We start from the raw sequence: 21,395 nt of genomic DNA on the forward strand, positions 1-21,395 counted from the left end.
TTTAAAGGATTTTCCATCCCACAAGTTAGCCATGAAGGAGGTCAAGCCTTTTTTAGTCCAATGTGGGAAGAAAGTATTCAGCTCACAAACAAGATATATGGACTAAAGCTTCCCTCTGACTAAACACCTCTTTAAAACCTTTGTTTTACCTCCTCTCATTTCACCTAAATTCAGGAACGGTTCACCTCTGAGGGCACAGAATTTTAGGATGAGATTACCCCCAGAATTAATGGGTATCAAATACTGGTGAACAGAAAAAAGAGTTGGAGTAACCATTTCCATTAAATACATAACTAAGTTCATAAATCATTGATGAAGCCAAGGCTAAGAGCAGTGGAACGCACATTTCTCAGGGACTTAAAACAACAGCATGCTAAGTCAAGTAGGTCCAATCTTGAGGCATGAATTATCAAAAGTACGAAGTATTGGAGAACTGGCAGGGCAGCAGTTCTGCAGGAGAAAAGCAGGGCATTACAGAGAACCACAAGCTAAACCTGAGACATCACACTGTAATGAAAAAGGCAAATACTGTTTTGGGGTGAATAAACAGATTTGTAGCTTGCACGGCATGTGATGCAGTCTCTTCTCTCTGCCTAGCACTGTGAAGGCAACACCTGGACTACCTTGTCTGCTCCCATCATGGAATGACAGAAAAGATCCAGATGAAACAGTTTCAAAGGTGAGCAGTGAGAACAATGAGAAGTCAAGGAAATCTGACCTATGGGACAGACAGGAAGGACCGGGGGTTCTCTCCTGAAAGAACAGCTGGGGAAAGGAACACCGTAACATTTTCACAGTGCAAAAGGCTGTTGCAGTGAGCAAAGAAAGAACCTGTTCTTCACCTGCAGGATGGGTCACTATAGTAGTAAGAGATTTTAGCTACAATGAGAAGATGCAGGTTAGATATTCAGGATCAACTTTCCCATTGGTATGGAATGGGGATGGAGGGGTAGGAGCCTCTTAGGCCAAATAACTGTCTGTTGACAACAACAGCTAGCAGATCTAGGTGTAAGCCAAGCGGGCTCCTGCTGTCACCGCCAGCTCTGACTTTCTGAGACAATTTCTCTAACCTGGAAGGACTACCATGTCCTTCTCTTCTCATAAACCCCAACCTGCAAGGTGGCCAGCAAGTTCAAGGACAATTTTGCAGAAAAGACACTCAGCACGCTTCTCTAGCCTCTCAGGAAAAGGCAGAGGACCTGTACCAGTAGTGCTAGAGTGGGTCCATGTCTGGTAAAGGGACAATATTTTATACATGTCAGTACTACCTATTTATCTGTGCTACATATACAGAATATTCTACATCAGTACTACTATAATAAAAACTTACAAGGTCCAACCATTTGAATTAAGAGAACATGTGTACCGTGAACATACAGAGTTGGAACACAAAGTGGTCATAAAATGACACAATTTTTTTTTTTTTATTTTAGGCACTACTGAGGGCAAAATACAACTAAGAAATTATTTTTTCAGTCACAGCGTCACACGTTATAAAGTAAATGGCCCACTTTTTTCATTCAAGTAACCCATCACATCCCAAAAGGAGCAGTCTGCATCTCTTTCTGGCATTAACAGCAGCGACAAGATCAGAGTATGCTGTAAGAGGTTGAGATAATTTATACGGATTCCTAGCTGTGCTGAAGTTTACCCTTTTTGGACAAGACTTCTTTATCAGCAGACAGAGAGAGAACACGAGCTCATTAGTCTGCAGTTTCCAGATACAAAGCACCACTTGTGCTGGCAAACACTTTAAGCACAGGAAAGAAACATGTAAATTCAAATTACACTTCCAAGACAGAGTTGTCACCTGGTTATGCCGTTTTTGATACTTTCAGCTCCAACTGGGCCTGAAGAATTAGTTGTTTGAATGCCTAAACTACTCCCTAAGGACTGACAAAGGATTAAAAACTACCCCTCACAACTGTATTAAACAACCTTTCAAAACATTCCCTGGATCACAAATACCAGAGCGGGACACAAGACAATATTTGTGTCTGTGTCTTACAGACAATATTATTGTCTTTAAGAAGCTGCAGATGCTCTGTGGTAGAGGAGACTGGCACTGGATTGTTGCCTTTTACATCACCGCACAACTGTTACAAATGCAAAATTGAATTTCATTATCACTAAGCAGTGTTCCTCTGCTTTCAGACTGCCCTCACAAAGTAGCACAGGCAATTCCTATATGAGGCATATAGGCAATTCCTATATGAAGTAAATACAATCTTCTTTATTGAGACCGAATATGAACCCTCCTTATTCCCTGCCGCACTGATAAACGCTACCAGCAGAGCAAGCAAGACAGAAACAGTATTCCTGTGCTTAGAAGGAGGCAGAGCATGTTCAGTTTTAGAACAGACTCTGAGCTTTTACCACGGGCAGAAACAGAGTCCCCACCCTGTGCTGTCTCTTAATGCGAGGCCTGAGAGCCGTCCACAGCAGTGCTAAAGCGACACTTACAAAAATAACACAGGAATGCATGGATGTGTTGAAACTGCGCTTTCATGTTACTATTTTTATGTGTGTGCCTTGGGAAGACAACACCCCAGCACGCAAAGCACAAGCACATTCTCTGGACAAAAGTATCCTGATAGAAAAGCACTTTGTGACTCTTCCAGGAAAGATGAAATCCTCTTCTGCCTCGCCACTGCAGCGCTGGTCCTGCCAAACCAGAAGTTATCCCTCTCTAAAGTTTTTCTGTTGCAGCTCAGAGAGCATTTTCCCTGCATTGCTTACCACATCTTTGTTGGTCAATGCCTTGGGGTCATCAATGTTGTTTTTCAGCAGGTGACAGGCAGAAAGCATCTTTTCACTTAGTTCGTATCTGAGGGAGACAGCAGAATACATGGCACATTTAAATTTTTCTCTCGATGGTTCAGCATAGAAACATTTACCTTTCTGAAAGTCGCGCGGAAGTGAATGTTTCCAGACAAGCCATCAGCTGCTGCAACCCAGAAGGTGCGCTGGCAGCGCTTCTCCGCAGGGACTCCCTCTGGGGCAAGCGGAGCCGCTGGTGGGGCCAGGGATCTCCGCGAGGAGGAAAAATGTGTTTCCCAGATGCACGCAGCAGGAGCAGCGGGAACAGAGCAGGCGATGCATCGCTTCTGTGCTTTAGACTTGGCAGCCCTTCTAGTGGAAATTCTCACCTACTGCTGTACGACAGCAGAGCATGTATTACATACTCTGAGCTTTGATTACTTGATTAACAAGAGGAAATGCCGATAGTTGTGATGGAAACAGAATTAACCGGTGGGAAAGGGCACAGGCGGTGCCTCCCTGCTGGCTCACGTTTTATCCTGTTCACCAGAACCAGACTTTCTCATCCTGTCCACTCTGGAAATTTACTTTCTTTCTCCAGTCCCCCTTCATGTTTTCACTTCTGCCCGCTTTCCATCACAAATTTCAAAACTCAGGGAACAGCTGAAAATCAGAAGGCTCATGCCTGTGCCACATGGCATGCCAGGCCACCATCCATCTCTGCCTACAACCTGCCACAGAGGATAATAGAAATTTTATAGGAAAATTCTTCCCAAAAGTGGCAAGGCTAACACACTTGTGTGTAAGGTGGGCATTTCAGCCCTCCAGGGTTACAAGACAGCTGCTGGTGCTTCCAGAGCAATTAAATGCTCCACACCGTCGCATGGACCATGCTCGGTCCCACGTGGTCACATGTCCTGCCCCTTCCCCTCAAAGGGCATTGCCAGGGCAGCCAGCTTGCAAAGAACATGCTCCTCAAATACACGTGGCTATCTACACTGTCCTGCCCCCCCTCTTCACCATCACCCCTGGCTAAGGTAAATATAAATTAAGTGAGCTCCTTTGAGAAATTACCCATCTTTTTATGCCACCTGTAAAATAACAGACCATCCTGCACTACTGTATGAATAAAGCTCAGGGCACTTAAAAACTCACAGCTCCAAGGCCTGCAAATAGCTCTTAATTATGAATTTCTGCATCTCTTTTAATTAGCAGTTGATAATTACAGATAAGTTTGATGCTAAGCTATATCTCCAGTGAAACACGACATATAGTTTTGTCTTAGCTCTTTTACTGTTATTCCTCCACTTACATAATTTTCCAAGCTAGCACACTTGTAAACATCTGGCAAACCCTGTAGCTATAAAATACCCCTTCAGTGTCTATTTTTTACTTGCTTTTGTCCGTTCCCTAATCAAGAATCAGTAAAAACTCACCACACTACTGCTTTCCATGTGCCAAAAAAAATAAAAGAAGCCTCGCTTGCCAAACGCTACCTTACATAGCTCATTACCAGCAACTTGAAAAATAACTTAGATGTGAAATGCTGAACAAGCGTGTGACAATGGCCTTAAAGTGTATGATAGTATATGACCTTATAGGAAGGATATGATCTCAGGGCTGGGTTACTTCCTTGCTGCTGCACCCCGTTTTCCTACCGAGCAGTACCAGCCACGGCTGAGATGCTGTGGAAGGTGCACATGCAAGATGAGCTCCCAGCAGGCTGCTGACCTGGTGTGCACGGTTCAGGACTCATTTGCTTGCTTACTTATTGTTTTACAGACCAGGCTGTTAACAAGGCATTGCCTGCTCCCAAACAAGTGCCGATTGTGACCTGGGAGAGCCTCTGCTGGTGGACAGGAGCCACCTGAGTCTCACTATAAGCAGACCATTTAAAGCCACTGAGGTCAGCTGCTGGAAAGGACACCCTCCAACGCTTTCTCCCTGCTTAAGCATGGTTGTTTTGCCATGAAACCACCTCTGGTTACCCACTCGAGGAAGAGGGAAGCAGGCAGCAGTCAAGCAGCGATGGGGGCTGGCACCTTCTCCAACAGTGCAGGAGCAGCATGCAGCTCACCCCATGCAATGAGGCGGCAGTGACCCCCTCAGAGGTGCTGAGGAGAGGGTGAGCAGCCTACCTTTCTCTGATTTCCACCTCCTCAGCCTCACACTCCGGGGGGAGGCTGTCCTTCTCTGCCCCGACGGCGCAGACCTCTGGGGCACAGGGCACAGGCTGCCTCTCCTCTGTGTGCTGGCCATGGGGGTACTCATGGCCATCGCACTCTTCCTCTGAATCTGAGGAGGAGCTCTCCTCGGAGCTGGACTCATCACTGGACGTCGTCTCGTACCTGGAGGGAGAATGGGCAGGGGTGCTCGGGTCAGCACCACTCAGCAGCAGTCAGTACTCGCCTGCGCTGGTGCAAGTTGGAAAATGTCTTGCAAAGGCTCCGTCCTCCTGTTTTCTACTCAGAGACCTCTTCTACTCACCAAACTGAGCGTCACTGCCAACTGACGCTGTGATTATTATGCGTACAGTGTATAAGAAAAGAACAACGACCTTTTTTAAACAGAAGTCATAACACTCTGTCAGACCCTGCTTTCACCCTAAAATGAGATTACTTTGTTCACAGTAAATTGTGTTGTTGCCTTACTAGGCAGATACAAGCAGGGAAGCTAACAAACCTACCTAAGGATAACAGTCACAATTTTAACACTTTTTCCTGTGACAATGCAAAACATTTTGACATTTTAAGTTGAGTATAAGTGATTTGGACAATTATAATGCTGATTCCAATGAAATGTCTTATCTCACCAACCCCAACAGCTGAAGAATTAATGTACTAAGCCTATTCTTCCAATGTACAACAGTGATTTACGAGTGACAACATTCCCCCACTACAAGTAATAATACTTTTAGCCAATACATACATATGAAATTAATTAATTGCGATACCTAGGTTACATACTACACAAGGCATTTGTACTAAAGAAAAACTAATCTGAGGAAAGGGCTAGAAAAACTACAGAAAAACAATCCAGTGAAACCATTTTCAAGTTCTTCGCAACTTTCTGCAAGAGTAAGTAGTATTTTAGAAGAAGATAGTTTTCCACAGTGTTTTCCGTATTTGTGGAGCAAAGTTTCTGTATTTATCGAGTGCAAAGCAAGGAAATTTAATTCTTAGGCAATGCCATCTCTTGCTGTATTGTTCAATAGCCCAATGCTGCTCTTGTCAGCTGTCAAATATGTATTAAAGCTTTCCTTGCTAAGATATTGCCTGATAGACTTTGCCATGGCTCTTTGAGTTTGTTTCATCTTCCTGTGTTAAATTTGGCAGCAATCTCATCTACAGTTACTTGAGACTGATGCTAGTGGCCTAGGCTGGGCTGGCCACTAAATGAATGACAGATGCTCTCTTAACCTCTGTCTGAGAGAGAGAATAAGGGAGAGACTTATGGGTTGAAAAGATACTAAACTACTTTAATGAAATATGAAACTAAAACTATTAACAATAAAAAGAAAAGATAATAACATTAATAAGAAAATAATGAAACATATACAATATATACAAAACCAGTATTGAGCTCCCAGGATGACAATCGTGTCACCAGTAGGCACTGGGAAAGTCCCAGACTGGACTTCGCAGCAGACGGGAACTGGATTCAGGAATGCGGGCATCAGGATCACAGGCAGAAGAATGGACGCCGGCCATTGAAGAAAGAGGCTGACCCCTTTGATCCCTCAGCTTTTATACTGAGAATGAGGGAAATGGCATGGAATACCCTGTTGGTCAGCTTTGGGTCATCTGTCCTCTCCGCTCCTCCCCACAGGTGCGACCCCTCTACACTCTTCCGCTCCTGACCCTCCAACGGGGCAAATAAATTATCTGGCCTTGGGTGTTATAAGCAAGACCCTCTCTGTATACCATGCCTTGGCATCACCTATAAACATCAGACATTATCATTCTGGAAGCAGACACAGCCTGATAAACACACTGTTAATTGCAGAGAGTGCAGTTAGTTAGAAGAGACTTAACTGAAAAGTAAAATTACTGTAAAGAAAATTGGTTTTGTTCTATCTCAAACCAGGGACAGCCACATATGACTTGCAAGCACAAAAGGTCCACAGAAAATTAAGATGAGCTCAACTTATAGCAGCCTTCCAGTACTTAAAGGGGCCTCCAGTAAAGATGGGGAGGGACTTTGTATCAGGGAGTGTAGTGATATGATGGGAGGGTAACAGTTTTAAACTGCAAGAGGGTAGATTTACATTAGATATTAGGAAAAAATTCTTCACTGTGAGGGTGGTGAGACACAGGAACAGGCTGCCCAGAGACATTGTGGATGACTCATCCCTGGAAGCGTTCAAGGCCAGGTTGGATGGGGCTTTGAGCAACCTGGTCTAGTGGGAGGTGTCCCTGCCCATGGCAGAAGGGACGGAACTAGATGATCTGTAAGGTCCCTTCCAACGCTAACCATTTTATGATTTTACGACAGGCCAAAGCCATGCATAAGGTCCCAGGTTCCTCCTTTCCTTCCCTTCCCACAGTGAAAGTGTTACAATGACAGATTTTTTGTAGACAGGTCTCTTACCCGCCATTAATGCCGACAAACTGCAGGTTCTTCTTGGTGTTGCTCAAATCCTTTTTCCCATCCCTTTTCTTCATGATAGATTTGAGTGTGTTTTCATTATTAGCACATACTGTTGAAAGGGGAGAAAAAGCACACATATCAGTACAAATCTGTAACCAGCTTTGACTGCAGCAGCACTCACATTTTTCAAAACAAACAGCTTTCTGTTTCATTTACCAACTGAAGCTGGGCTTTCTAATCTTTTTATACCTACAGTCATGGTGTGAGATACACATTGGAAATATAGAAGATTTCTAAAAACAACTCTGGAAACCGAAAACTAGCTTCACGTAACTTTCCCATCTTCCAACGTGCTGCTAATCTTTAGGATGCTTTAGGAAACTTAAAGAAAAGACACTTTTTTTAAAATTTTGCTATTTGTGAAAGACTTCCAACATTGAAATGGGTTACTCTCCTCTGTTGCGAAAATCTTAATTCTTGGTGTCAGATGACAACAGCTCATTGCCAGAACTAACGCATTAGTATAGACACCACATTTAACAATAACCTATTCATCAGGGTGGGGAGGTTCAATCAAGGCTGTTTCTTTAAATTTTAGTATTCACTGAAACAACTTCTAAGCCAATCTCTAAGCATAAGACAGGTAAAACACTCGTACAAATTTAAGTTTAAAAAAAATTATTTTATTAACCCCTTCTTTCTCAGCACATTCTTCTTATGAAGACACTAAATGGCATTTCATTGATGCGCAGCAATCTGCTATTTAAAAACTATCCACTATCTGCAGACACGGGGTCTCACAGGGTGACTTTCCCCATAGCCGCATCTTCCCCTGCTTTCACAATTTTGAGAACCTGGAAAACCTCCTTTAACTGTATTTCATATTCAAACTCCATCAGTACGATGAAAGGTGAATGTGAGCCAGTTATTACCATACAGGCCAGAGGCAAGCTGGTCATCTGTCAGGTTAATCGGAGCGAGAGTTTTGTCCTGAGAAGAAAAGGACTTCCTTCCCCGAACAGCTTCCACCAGGGGGGTCTTCCTCTCCTCCTGAGCAGGCACAATGTCCTGCTCCAATTTCAGTGTTCGCAAATTTGAAGTTAAGTGGGTGTTTGCAAGCTGGCCATGGGGGATGTACTCCAAAGTAGCACCTGCCAGAGAAGACAGTAGGCATCAAGGAGGAGTCAGACCAAAACATTTCTGTCAACGCTGTGATCAACAGGGGGAAGAAAAAACAAACTGGGGAAAAAAAAAAAAAAAAAAAAAAGGGCAACACTTAATGCTCTACCATATGCTTTTCTGAGGATTCAATAGGAAAAGGGTGTGATCGCTTTCTGAAAATAAAAAAAAAAAAAAAAAGCTGAGTTTTTCTTTCCATGAAAACATACAATACAAACTATGAAGGTACTGGCTTTAAAATGGACCAAAGGAGTGCTCCTTTCTTTTACTTCTCCTTCAGTACATGCAGTGACCCCAACTCCTGCCACCCTGACTCAGGGCGGTCTCACCAAGCTGCTCCTTGCTGACATGCCTGAAGAACATGCTCATGAGCTTTGCAGGTTCCTTCTGCAAGAACAGTGCCCTATTTATCTTACTTTTTTAAAGAAACGGCCTTTTCCATGAAAGCAGAAACTTTTCAGGAAAGTTTCCTTTTTGCCAGCATTCCACTAATTCTGAAAGTTATACACTTTATCCAGTTACTAAGACAACTGCAATAAACTCCCACCCACTGCAATTCTTTCTATATTTTTTCTTTTTCTTTTCAGGATTGTACTGAACTAGTAGTACAATCAAGCTAGTAGAATCAAATTCCAAATGTTTGGGTTACTTTTTTTTCCCCTGATTTGCTGGCATCCACTCATTTTTTCCCTTTGTGTGTTTAAAAGGCAGCGCTAATTACGCACAGACTTACAGATTCCCCTGGATTTCCTCCAGCTGCGCTATTACGACTGCTCTATAAAGCTGCACAAATGCTTTTGTTGGTGGAACACGCTGGTTTTTTACACACACATTCTTCCTTAAATAATCTTGCTAGCATTTCAAGGGAAAAAAAAAAAGACAGGGTTTAATTTACTTTAAACATGATCACTTCTTTCTTTCAAAGCTTGCTTCAATCACTCCAGTTTTTTGCCTTTGTACTTATCAAGAATTAAGCCACAGCGTCCTTATTCAAACAGATGAGTGGCACTGTACAGGATGCTAACATACTGCAGTAACGTAAATTCCAAATATTCACTTTCAGAAATACAGCTGACATCTTTATTGCTCTTGCTAGGCTGCCTTCCCCTCTTCTTGCGTCACCTCAGTTGTGGGTTTTTTTCCCCTATAATAGGACATAACAAAGTGAATTTTTCCAGACATTGTCACTTCCCAGCAGCTCCTTCCTCCTTGCTCCTGTTCTCACCCAAGTCTCAGAGTTCCCATCCGAGTCTCAGCCCACATGCATTTCCAAGGCGCCTTCTCCAGCAAGGAGACCTACTGCCCACTCCCACCACTGCTTATAGTTTCTCCATGCTACAGGGGGAAGCCGCCTGCCAGGAAAGGCACAGGGCAGGGTATCAGCAGACATGTCACTTCAGGCATAGCCAAAAAGCTTCTGTCCTCTCAGGAAAGTGGGAGGTGAAGGCGGCAGCCACCCCAGTGCTCCCCCAATGCAGAAGGAACCCCTCTAGAGACGTGCCTGCATACTTGGGACAAAATGGGCACCCACGGAAATGAACAGGGAAGTCCTGCCCTTGCTCCCCTACCTCTCCTGGCTTCTTTGCAATGATGACCGACTTCGGTCATGTCTCTTCCCGACAGCGAGCATCATCCCTCATCCGCCAGCGAGAAGAGGGCTGCCAAGACGATGGAGCCCCGAGCCAAAACCAATGATTTTTAAACTCCTGTAGTTGAAAAACAAGGAAACCGCCTCTCCCTCCACTTGCTTGGAGTGGTGACAGCTACAATTAGAGAGCACCGAATGGAATAACTGCTTCCAACTGCAGCTGGTGGTGGCTGCCTCAGCTGGTTTTACCAGGTCTCCCCTTCTGCTCCAGCCTCGCCACCAAGGACGCGGTGAGGGAGCCGAGGGGACCTGCTCTGAAGCAGCAGAGATATGCAAACCCTCCTAAGCCACCCAGGTTTACTGTCAGCTGAAGTCTCTCCATCTCTTCACAGCCCTCCTCCGGAGGCAGCTGCAACAACCGCAGCGTGTCCTGGGGACATGGGTGGGCTTGTGCGTGCTGGGGCTGAGGGCAGCCAGCAGAGCTCCAGCAGGGCAGAGCAGGGGTCCTGCTTGAAGTGAACCAGCAGCACCTTGGTGCACCCTGTCATCCCTCCTCAGCAATGCTCAGCCACCCCAACGCCAGAGTCTGGACTTCCTCAGGCCTCTCCCTTCTGGCCCTGGACACGGCTGGGAGGGAGCCATAGAGTAGGACAGAGGGAAAGGATAAGGACAGTAGCCACCTCACAGCCTCTCTCCCAGCTCAACCTGCCACCAAGGCAACAAGATCTCAGTAGGTTCCCTCTTCTGGTTCATCCCTCAGTGGCTGAGAAGCACCACACTGAGTTCAGGATCCAGGGCATGTTGTCCATGCCTTCAAACGAAGCAGAAAAGGTGTGCTGATGGGCCCCCAGCACCTGGCAAAAGAGGGTGACATCCAGGCTTGAGGACACACATGCAACGAGTAAGCGTGCCTTAGATAAACTGGCCAGTACACCCATTCCCCCAACACAGCTGTTCCATGTCTACATTTACTGCATCTACAGCACCCACGATTCAAGGAAAGACAGCATTGGGCCCAACACAGCATTAATGCTGCGAGCCGTTAATTAGCACTTAACATCAGCTCTCAGGCCTTGCCCTTTACAAGACAGCCAACATAAAGGTGCTCGGAGAGCAGCACCCTATCACTTGGAAAAATGGATGAAGGGAGCAGCTGTGCTACCCAACTACGGTCAATGATTTAACAGACTAATCAACTGCTGCCCGAACCAACAAGCTGAATGAGCCAAGCTCCCTCCTCCTCCAACAAGGCCGCAGGGTGGCCATCAGGGCTGGAGGCACCACCACACGCTTCACATGGGTGGAAGAGAAACCCTGGCTGGAGATCACCACCTCTCTACACAGACCTCAGCAAAGGCTCTTCATCTCAACTCGTGCAGATCTCAGGTATGCTCGAGACAGTAGTACAACGCTGACAGTACATCATCCACAGACAGCCACCTGGCTCGACTTGCCCTCCTGATTTTTGTTAATTTACTGTTGCAGGCAAATAATGCAACCTTGATATAAGTTTCTAAGTGTCGATATAGCAAGGCTAACCACAGCACAGAGCCACCAGGAATTTCTAAATGTTTTTTTGCAATATAATAGGGGAGCTTGGAAAAGTGCACCAGTATTTTAGAAGCAGAAGTATGGTAAGACAAAACAAAAAACATACAGACTTCAACTGTTCATAAACCCTTCCACAGAAAGCTGTACAAGTGAGTGAAGCATCTTCACTGGTTTAGCCCCAGCGGTTTGAGGGAATGGGAGAACCTGCTTTTACTTTTTTAGAGGGAACCTCCTTTCCTAAATCACTTGTGCTTCTTTTGAAAATCTCACCAATTTAAACCAGGGTGACAGTAAAACTACTACACATCAGCAGCAGATGATCCATGCCATTTCTGGCACCTATAAAATCTATTTGTTGTTATTAAGCTGTTATTTCCCTTTGTAACCGCAGACCTTCCCTCCCATTTATGAGAGCATGAGTAGTCCTGTAGTAAGCTGGTTCAGGGAACTCACTGGGTCAGTTTTAAACACTACTTTCCCCCCTTAATTTGTGCCACACTTGTGATAACAGAAGTCTGGCCTTTACCTGCTTTTGAAAAATTCTATTTAGTCTGATGGAAGCAAACCTAACTGTTACTATAAAAACAATTTAGCTTGACAATACTTTCATACCACTGGAAATCAAGAGAAGTGCAAACGAGGCCAGGAGAATTAAATGCCATCTGGATGAGAACGTAGTTCTCTGGCTGGAACATCACAGGCTTCTAGCTAAAAAGAGGGCACGAGCTTGCTGCCTATGTGGTAGCCACACAGTAATTTTATTTTTAACCTGTTGATCAGTGCAAACATTGATGTGCACAATACGTTTGTAACAGCCAATATGTTTATAACAGCCAATGATACAACTTATACACTCCCTATTAAAGACAGTGCATAAAGGTTGTGTGGAGCATATACAGCAAGGAAATACTTCTCTTTCACACTGCATGATTTCTTCACAGTAGCAATAAGGTCCCTATGAAATTATTGTAACTGAAGAACAGAAAGTCTTCTCCTGTGGTCTTAAATCTCATTAATTTGTTTTATCCTTAAATAGTTATTTTTTCATATAAATAACCACTTTCCATTTGGTCTACGCATCAGAAGTACTGAAGAAAAAACCTCATTCTACTAAGTTAAATAAAAAGGCAGTGGTGAGCAAACATGTTATGTTTAAACATTTTAACAATTGCTATTAACCCATCCACCTCATAAATGTGTTACCTTCAGAAGACTAAGCATAGTTTCACTTTAAAAGGTAATTTTGAGCCATTCCAGGTTAAAAGTCAGTGAATTTAAAATTTCAGAACAAAAAATTGCCACATGTGAACTTTTAATATGATAAACTGACAGAAGCCGGATTCACTTGGGGCTCCAGTGTAAGCAAATGTTGCAGCTACCATTTGGCTCCAGGGAAGATGCTCCTTCTAACAGGACGACTCCTTTAATAGGACTGCAAGAACAGTCTCAATTTCATTTTCACTCTCGCTTTAACCATTTTCTTTACGTTCAGAAACTGCTTTCCATCCCCAAACTAGCTTGTGAAGCCAGTCTGTTGAAACTGGAAGTCAAACCCAACTCCTTTAATTGAACAAGATTGAACACAAAAAATGACGCGTCTGTGAAGCAGCTAATCATCTTATTTATGAAATGCTCTTTCCTGAGACAAATGCCTGTGAAGCTCGGTGAAAGCCATCCTTAATTTCCCTGATGAGTGGCGGATCAAAGCATCTCATGATGCTGGGCACAGCAGAAAGGTCATCCCAGAGCTTTTCCTGCTTTCTCATTTATGAGGAGTTGATCTCAGCTGATGCTTTACTGTTGCTGAAATAGGACAACATTTCCTTGGAAAAACGGGAATCTCCCGACATTAACTATTCACAGATGTGCCTGTTACCATGGGAGTTGAACTCTGGACCAAGCTCAGTGCCTGAACATCATGTCCCTGTGACATGACAGAACTGGGGTTTTACCAAGTCACTCCAACAAACAGGTTAGCAGCTGGAGCTTGCCACTCTCTAAGCAGTAAAAGATTTGAAAGAAAAAAATATTTATACCGTGGCAAATTATACTCCTTATTAACTGAAGCAGAAATGAGGAGACAGAGCAGCTTTCAGATTCAAACACTCTCTGTAGTGCTGTCACAGCATAAAACCAGCAAATATTCTAACGATAATAACAACAATAGTAATAAGCTTGTCAACACATGACCACGGAAGGTACATCAAGCCTCTTTAAAGAGGTTTATGGAGTTTCACTCGAATAATGTCTTCATAGGACAATTTCTGACCAGGTCTCTGCTTTTCTTCTGATACAATTGGATGCGAATTTAAAACAGAAAAAAAAACAACAACAAAACCCCAGAAAATGTCTCAGCTCCTAATACTGAGGCTGGTATCCATTTTCGAACGACACAGGCATTTGAGCTTTGTATGTTATCACAACTAGCCGGTCAACAGATACCACCTGCCACATGAAAAGCGCAGAGGAGGCACTGTATTCTGTGCGATGCCAGCCAAACACACGTGAATAAACAGCACTCATCTGGCACACAGATGGGACCATCTGCATGACCGTTTTGCATCATCCAGGGAATACAAAAAGTGCTTCATGAATGTCAGTCATCCTCTCCCTGGCAGAGGGACAGACGGGTCCTGTCTGTTACACAAACAAGCACATCTGTACAGAAACTTAACCTGGTGATTACGGATTGGATCTGTGGCAAAGTTGACGCTGAGGCCTTTATTCACTTGCCTAGACATAGACAACCAGTGCAATTTGTAGAAGCCCACAGCTTTGGAGGGTCCATCGACATGCCTGTGCCTCGAATAGCACCAGCTCCTGAGCATCAGGCAAGCCTCAAGTCTTCAACCGCCCTAGTGTGGTCCATGCTGCCAGGAGGGGGGCTACCAACCCATCAAGCTACACAGTGTTTGAGAGAAAAGGCTACAAACTGTGTCAAACAGAAGAGCTGCAAAGAGAAAACAGCTTTCTCCAACTCCCTGCTGGTTTTTCATCATGAATGACAACACAGAGAGAGACAATCATGGTCACAATACCTCCTTAGTCCTACACACCAGCTTTGGACAACCAGGGGCATCTCGCACCACCATCATTCCTTCGGTCTTTCCATCATCCCTCAGCCTGCCTCCCCAGCCCTGGATTAAAGTGAAGAGTAGAAAAACCTTAAAAGATCTTTCCACCAGATGGCACATCATGTTTTCCCAACCCCTGAGACTTTCCGACACCACTTGCTTCCGCTTCCTTTTGCTCCTTCAAGCCTTAATTCAAGAAGTTGCCTCCTTCCTCGGGATGATTAGTGTAGTGCTTCCAACCAGAGTGCTCAGTCAGGATTGCTCCAAAAAGTGACCATAAAACTGATACTCCAAAGATCACTGAGGCAAAATAACCATGCATTTTCAGGTCAAATATGCCCAGGTAATTTTTCAGGGCAACAGTAAAGCTGTTGTTTCTAAATACCTCCCTTGCAAACTCCTTGCCTGTGAAAGGCATCCATCTACAAGACTTGTGAAAAGCCCATGTAATTAAAACCCCTACAAGTGACATCAGGCCTCTGGCCGACACTTTGCAAAAGACACTGCATGCGCACTCAAATGTAACTTTCTGAAACCTCTCAAAGATTCTGTCACAATAAATGGCCAACCTGAAGGCGCTCGCCTCTCTTAGTTCTCCTATGTGCTGTCTGGTCCGAGAATAAGGATCAGTTAGCGTCTAGGTTTGTCACCCAAGTCCATACAAACACGCTGGACGCAGACAGGGTGCCAACACTGGCTAATGTGACCGCGGAGCGGAAATTGGCTTGTCTGGCCAGAGGGTTTGATTTCCACGATGTCACTAGGGCTTCTGAAAGACAGTGCCTATGTAAACAGGAGTTGCTTAGTTACGGAAGTGAAGGTGTTTATTTTGCAACAAGCAATATACTAATTGCTAACAGACCTGGTTCAGAGATCATCTCAGAGGTCCGCTTGGCTCGCGTCTAGGGATGCCAGCTGCAGAGTCAGTCCGTGTCCCCCTCAGCGGGCTCCAGCTCTCACGCCTGCATCTCCATCGCCTGCCACAGGCTGTGTTGGGGGCTGTGTCAACGGCAGACGCCCCCACAGCACACCCCCGTCTCCCCAACACTGGCAGGGAGAAAAATCTGTGAAGCTGAGAACTTGACCGACATGCTACCTCAGGTGTCGGAAACAGTATGGACCCTTTAAAACATGGCAAACTGGTACCCAAATCACACACGCCTCAAAGCCAAAGTACCTGGCCTCTAAGAGGCGCTTCCTAAGGATGCTCTTTGAATAAAATATTAAAGACGGCACTACTGCTGCTAATCTGAAACCGTACACTTCTGCCTCTATTTTCAGCCTGTTTTTCTAAGAAACCGAGGCTCGCGAGGTCATAGTTCTTTCAATAACTGAAAACCTGATTGCTCATTTTAACCAAAACGGACTAGAGACTCAGTGCTCTGAAGGATTTTCGTACCTATAGAAGCTTTAGAGAAACCAGGCTGAGATGCCAGGCCTGGAGTAAGTGGTGCTGGTTGAGTTCACACAGAAGACACTTGAAAAGCTACATTCAAGAGACCTAAATGTGAGACAAGACTTATTAAGAGCTCACAAGCTATCATGTGATACTGACGCATGGAAAAAAAAAAAAAAAAGGCTTGATTAGTTCCAGTGCTTACAGATTTATTTGTGTGCTTCATTCAGCAAAAAATCCTTCTACAGAAAGAAGTTACAATCTGTAAAACCACAGGAACAGGCAGCAGGATCAGCAGATGAATGTAGTAAAGACAGTATTTTTGAAATTAATAGAAAGAGAAGGGGAAACACTTCAGGCTTATGACCTCCTTCCCACTCCAATTCTCCATGGGTCTAAACTGTTATTGCCCAGAACTTGATTTATGCATGCAGTCCTGGCACATAGTTCTCACCAGGGACTAAAAATAAAAAGATTTTACACTCTGCATCCACAGCTAAAGATAATGGCATTAGGAGTTAAAATAAAATTATTCCAGAATAATTTTGTGAAGAATGTGAAATCTGAATCCGAGCAAGAACATCTTTAATAAAATATGATCCACTGCTCCACCTGTGTCTAAATAATTTCAAGTCTCTAGACTACACATTTGATACCGTGCAGTAAAAGCAGGGAAAGCAATTGAGGATTTGTAGCTAGTAAAAATTTCTGGTTCGCTGTTTTTAAGGACACTTCTGGCGTCTGCTAGATACTCTTATTATTATAGTATCATTACTTGTAAGAAGCCCAAAATATAAAGTGCCTACCAGAAAGATAATAATATTGCATATAAAGTATCATATTGCATGTATGCAGACAGGATATCATACATTTTCTTTACCACTACATAAATGTTGTTTATTGCTTTACTATGGGAAGCTAAAATTTTTACTTCAGCTCATTTAATGGATGGTTCCATTTAGTGCATGAACATTGAAAAGAATCAGATTTACCAAGCTGTCTTTTAACAAAAATAGGTAAATTTGAAGAGACGGTAAATAAGAGCAAGAGCTTTATATAGCAGTGCATTAGCCAATAATATTATGCCGACCTTAAATGGTATTTACTCAGGATTTTTTTTCCAATTCAGCACCCACGATACAGATGAATTTGCACATTTTTTTCCCATTTCCTTAACCTCCTGTTTTAGTCACTGTATGGCAGGACCAAGAAGGCGATATCTAACAGTCACTGCTAGGCATTACATATTGGTTTCCAGTAAGCCAACATTTATAAATGTGGTAGTAGTGTGGTTGGATTCACCAATAAGGTATTAGAAAAAAATGGCTAAGTTTTAAACTAGACTATCAGACACCCAATAACAATAATAATTAAAAAAAAGTAAGCAACTTTATCCCAGGGAATAAAGAAATCCCTCCAATTAATTGTACAGATTTTAAAGTTATTAAATAAAACACGAGGAGTATTTAAATCTCAGTTCTTGCCTTTCCCGAGTTTCACCAGAACCTCCAGCAGTAATTACAACTTACGCCTTTCAAACATGAGGCTGCAATTAGGGATTAGGACAAACAGTTATTGGAACAGGGAAGATGCAAGATGTGGTTTCTGTGAAGCGCTCTGGAGATGCCTATTATAAAGCCATCAGCCCTGCTGGAATGGGGAAAGCACCCTGCAGCTCTCTGGCTGAGAGGCACAAGGAACGAAGGCAATGGAAGAAACACTACGAAATCCAGGGAAACGTCTGTGGAAACAAGTCGGTTTGATACAGACGTTGAATGTGACTTTCCACTCTTGACAAATCTGACACATTAGCTTTCAAAAATTGCACGCCACGTTTAAAGGAAGGACAAAATTCCAAACCCACTGGCATTACCCTCGAACGCTCTTTTAAAGTTATAAAACGGAGTCAAGATCTTGCACGGCAGTCAAACCCTGCATGCTTTTTAGATACCGTTCTTGCATGGTCAGAGCCATCACCATCAGGCACTTCGGGGTCTGCTGAACTGGGAGATATAAAACCACCTCTGTATTTTTCAGTTCCCGGCAGTGGGCTGGAGACAATACCCAACGGGCACATCCAGCAACAGCGTTATGTTCTGCATTTCATCCAGGAGTATTACATGCTTGCTTCCAGACCAAGCGAGAGCCTGACAGGTGCCTGACCTGCAGCTCTGGCAAGGAGGAGACCAACCAAGCGTGTGCCCGGACGCTGGGCTTACCTGACGTGGTGCTTCTCTCCACGCACTGCTTCTGAAGATCCAGGCTCCGCAGCTCCTCTGTGCTGGCGTATTTCATGACGGAGTTGATGGAGGTGAGCGTGCTGATGAGCTGCGAATTGAGAGATCCAATCTGGGAATGGGGCTCCCCAAAGGCTTCTGCCAATTCACTGTAATTTTCAGCAAGCAGCATCTGCTGTTCCTGCAGCAGCTTCTGCACGCGCTCGATGTAGTGATCCAAGCCCGTCCTCAGCTCAGATGGCGGCAGAGGGCTTTCCAACAGACCACTCACCGGCTCGCACACAGACTCTCCACCAACACCAATGCTCCTGGTGCCAGCTGGCACAACCGGTAACGGAGGAGGTCCGCAGGCAATGCTCCTCATTTTAAGACCAACCAGGTAGTTCTCATGAACGTTTATCTGCCCAACGCCACAGTCTTTGGTTTTTATTGCAGAGGGTTTTTCCAAGCCAGGGTGGCTGGAGAGCACGGTGCCCACCCCAACCGAGCGCGTTTTAGCAGACGCGTGTATGTCCTTCACCCGGCCATCTCCCACTGCCACACTCCGTGTCTCCACGCTCTCCGTATTGGTCTGTTTATCGCAGCTGCTCAGAGCAGTGTTTGTCCCACAGTCTGCCAGGGAGGCTGTCTCCGTGCCGGTGCACTGGCTGACCATCTCCAAAGCGGTGCTGGTTTGCCTGCTAGCTGTAGAAGGCACGGCCATCACCGTTGCCTCTGCCCTGGGCACAGCCTCTGTGGCCGTTTCGCGGGACACGTGTTCTTTAGGGGTACAAACCACCACGTCCACCGAGCAGTCCCCGCAGCCCACAGACCTCACTGCTCCGACCGCCTGTGCTGTCCGGAAGGGGCTCGGCACGCCTGCCGGCTCCTCCGTGTTGATGCCCGTCTCACAGACGCTTGTCTCTGTGCCCACTGCCTTATCACGCAGCTCAAGGGACCTCCCTGTGCCCTGGTCTTGCACCTCTGCCCTCTCCCTCACCAGCCACCGGCTCATCAGCAGCTCAGGGCCCGCAGCCGTGCTCCGCATGGCAGGTCTGCAGGAGGTGCCGACGCTGCTGGTCTGCAGGTGGTTTCCTACTGACGAATCAGTGACGTCCACATGGTCTCCCACCATTTGGTCTCTTGTTTGTATGATGGCCTCCACCATCCTGCTGATGACACGGGGCTGAGCCATCACGGCTTTATCTACTTTTTTCCTAGACCCAGCCGCCTGCAGCTCCTGTTTTAATTTGGTCATTTCCCTGTCATGGGTCGTTTCCTTTAACTGAACCTCTAGTCTGTAAATTTTCTCCTTGAGGGCTTCGATGGTCTGCTGCTGAAGCTCTATCTCTTTCTCGACCTCTGTAGACAAGCCAAGCATGGCCTCCGTCACCCCAACCCCAGACTCTCTCATTTCTTTCTCTGTCCCCACAGCTACTTCTTTGTGTTGCCTTGCAGATCTGTTGTATATAACCACATCGTTCATGTTCTCATCAGCACCCACAGCAACAGATCGGGCTTCTTTGGTCAGGCTTTCTCTGTTCACCCGAAGGTTTGCTGGACTTTCATAGTTGCTATCCTGGATTTTTTTCTCCAGGGCTTGCATCTCAGCAGTCAGCTGCCTGAACTCCTCTATCCTCTGAGAGCTCTGCTCCACGCTCTCCACTTCTTCCTCACAATCTATATACAGTTCTCCACCTCTTCTCACCTGAGACATGTGTTCCCACTGCTCGGCATTTCCTGCACTGTAGGATCTCTTTCTGAAACCGTACGTGTCATTTTGAGTGGCTTTCCTCTGGTTTTTGAGTTCGGCCATCATGTGCCTCTTCTCTTCCTGTAACACTGAAATTTTGACCTGCAGCACAGGAATGGTCTTGACTTGCTCCTCGAGCTCCTTGAGACGCTTGAGGGCAACAGCCATTTGCTCCCTGATGTGCTGCAGATGCACCGGGCTCACATTGGTGACCGGCGTGGATATTCCTGAGCTCATGGGGCTGTGACGAATGGAACTGCCCAAGGAGGAGCTGAAGCAGGCGCCGTAGTCGCCATTCCCCTGATACCCATTCTGCAGCTGCTGAGACATGTGACCATACCCGCTGGATCCCACAAAAGAGGGGAGGGAGCTCGTGGAGCCCATGCCTCCAAAGCTGGAAAGCCGGGGCCTGCGGATATCTCCAGATGTGACCTGCATCATCCTCTCCTGCTCAAGTCGCCTCCGTGTTTCCATGAGGGTTTTTGTTACATGGAGGTTGTGCCGAGGAGGCTGAGGGGAGGGAGGAGGAAGGTGCTTACTCTCGGGGACGGTTAAGTAGGAAGGAGATGCTTCAAAGGAAACTGAGGGTCTCGCAGCGACGGACAAGGTTACTTGACTCCTCGCTGCCAAACAAGACTGCTTGTTCTCATCACTGTTCGACGAAGAGAGAGACTCTGTGGAAGTCCAGCCGCTGCACTGGCCACCAGAGTTCTTGGTACCCGCCAAGGCCGGCACAGCTTTCCTCTTCTTTCGGATGTTTAGTTTCTTAATGGTATTCCCCTTTTGTATATCATCCACGTACTTCAGAAAATCCAAGTCTAGCTGGTAGCCGTAAGGTGTTTCCACAAAATAGGGGTCTTTCCGTTCTTTTTCATCTTCTCCATTTATAACAACTTCCTCTTTTTCTGGAAAAGAAAAAAAAATAAAAAATCAGCATTGGAAAAGAAACTATGCCTCAGTAAACTACGTGCTGAAACACAAGCGCAGAAAGACGGGTGCCCACAGCACGCCGGAGGCAGAAACTGCTGCTGCAGCTCAGCGAGCAGACCAGCTTTCCGCTGACTGACCCTCAACACTGAATCCCGATTAACTTTTAAAAAGTTAATCAGTAGGTTTTCAAACGCTGAGAAGGGCATACCCACATGGATGCGTACACACGCACAGACAACGCCTGTCGGCAAAGGGGCGCAAAAGCGGCATTGCCAGTAGCTCAAAGCTGTCCTTCCCCAGATCCCTCCCGCCTTCCCGTGTCACACCGAGCCTTCACACACATGGTGCTGTCACGTAA

General features: G+C 45.4%; 1 protein-coding gene across 2 annotated transcripts in view; it reads right to left on the bottom strand.

The window, feature by feature from the left end:
• KANK1 (KN motif and ankyrin repeat domains 1) overlaps window positions 1-20,930 on the bottom strand; it is a 28,975-nt gene extending 8,045 nt beyond the window's left edge. The window contains exons 1-5 of one of the 2 annotated variants that reach the window (XM_082497764.1): window positions 18,358-20,930; window positions 8,283-8,501; window positions 7,351-7,459; window positions 4,899-5,108; window positions 2,740-2,827 (exon numbers count right to left, since the gene is read on the bottom strand). In XM_082497764.1, coding sequence (XP_082353890.1) covers window positions 2,740-2,827; window positions 4,899-5,108; window positions 7,351-7,459; window positions 8,283-8,501; window positions 18,358-20,581 — 2,850 coding nt within the window. In that variant the 5' untranslated portion in view covers window positions 20,582-20,930. The remainder of the gene's footprint in view (window positions 1-2,739; window positions 2,828-4,898; window positions 5,109-7,350; window positions 7,460-8,282; window positions 8,502-18,357) is intronic. The other variant, XM_082497763.1, reaches the window with a different exon arrangement.
• Window positions 20,931-21,395: the final 465 nt, after the last annotated feature.

This window comes from Vanellus vanellus, assembly GCF_965231255.1.
Source record: "Vanellus vanellus genome assembly, chromosome: Z".
Classification (NCBI taxonomy): Eukaryota; Metazoa; Chordata; class Aves; order Charadriiformes; family Charadriidae; genus Vanellus; species Vanellus vanellus.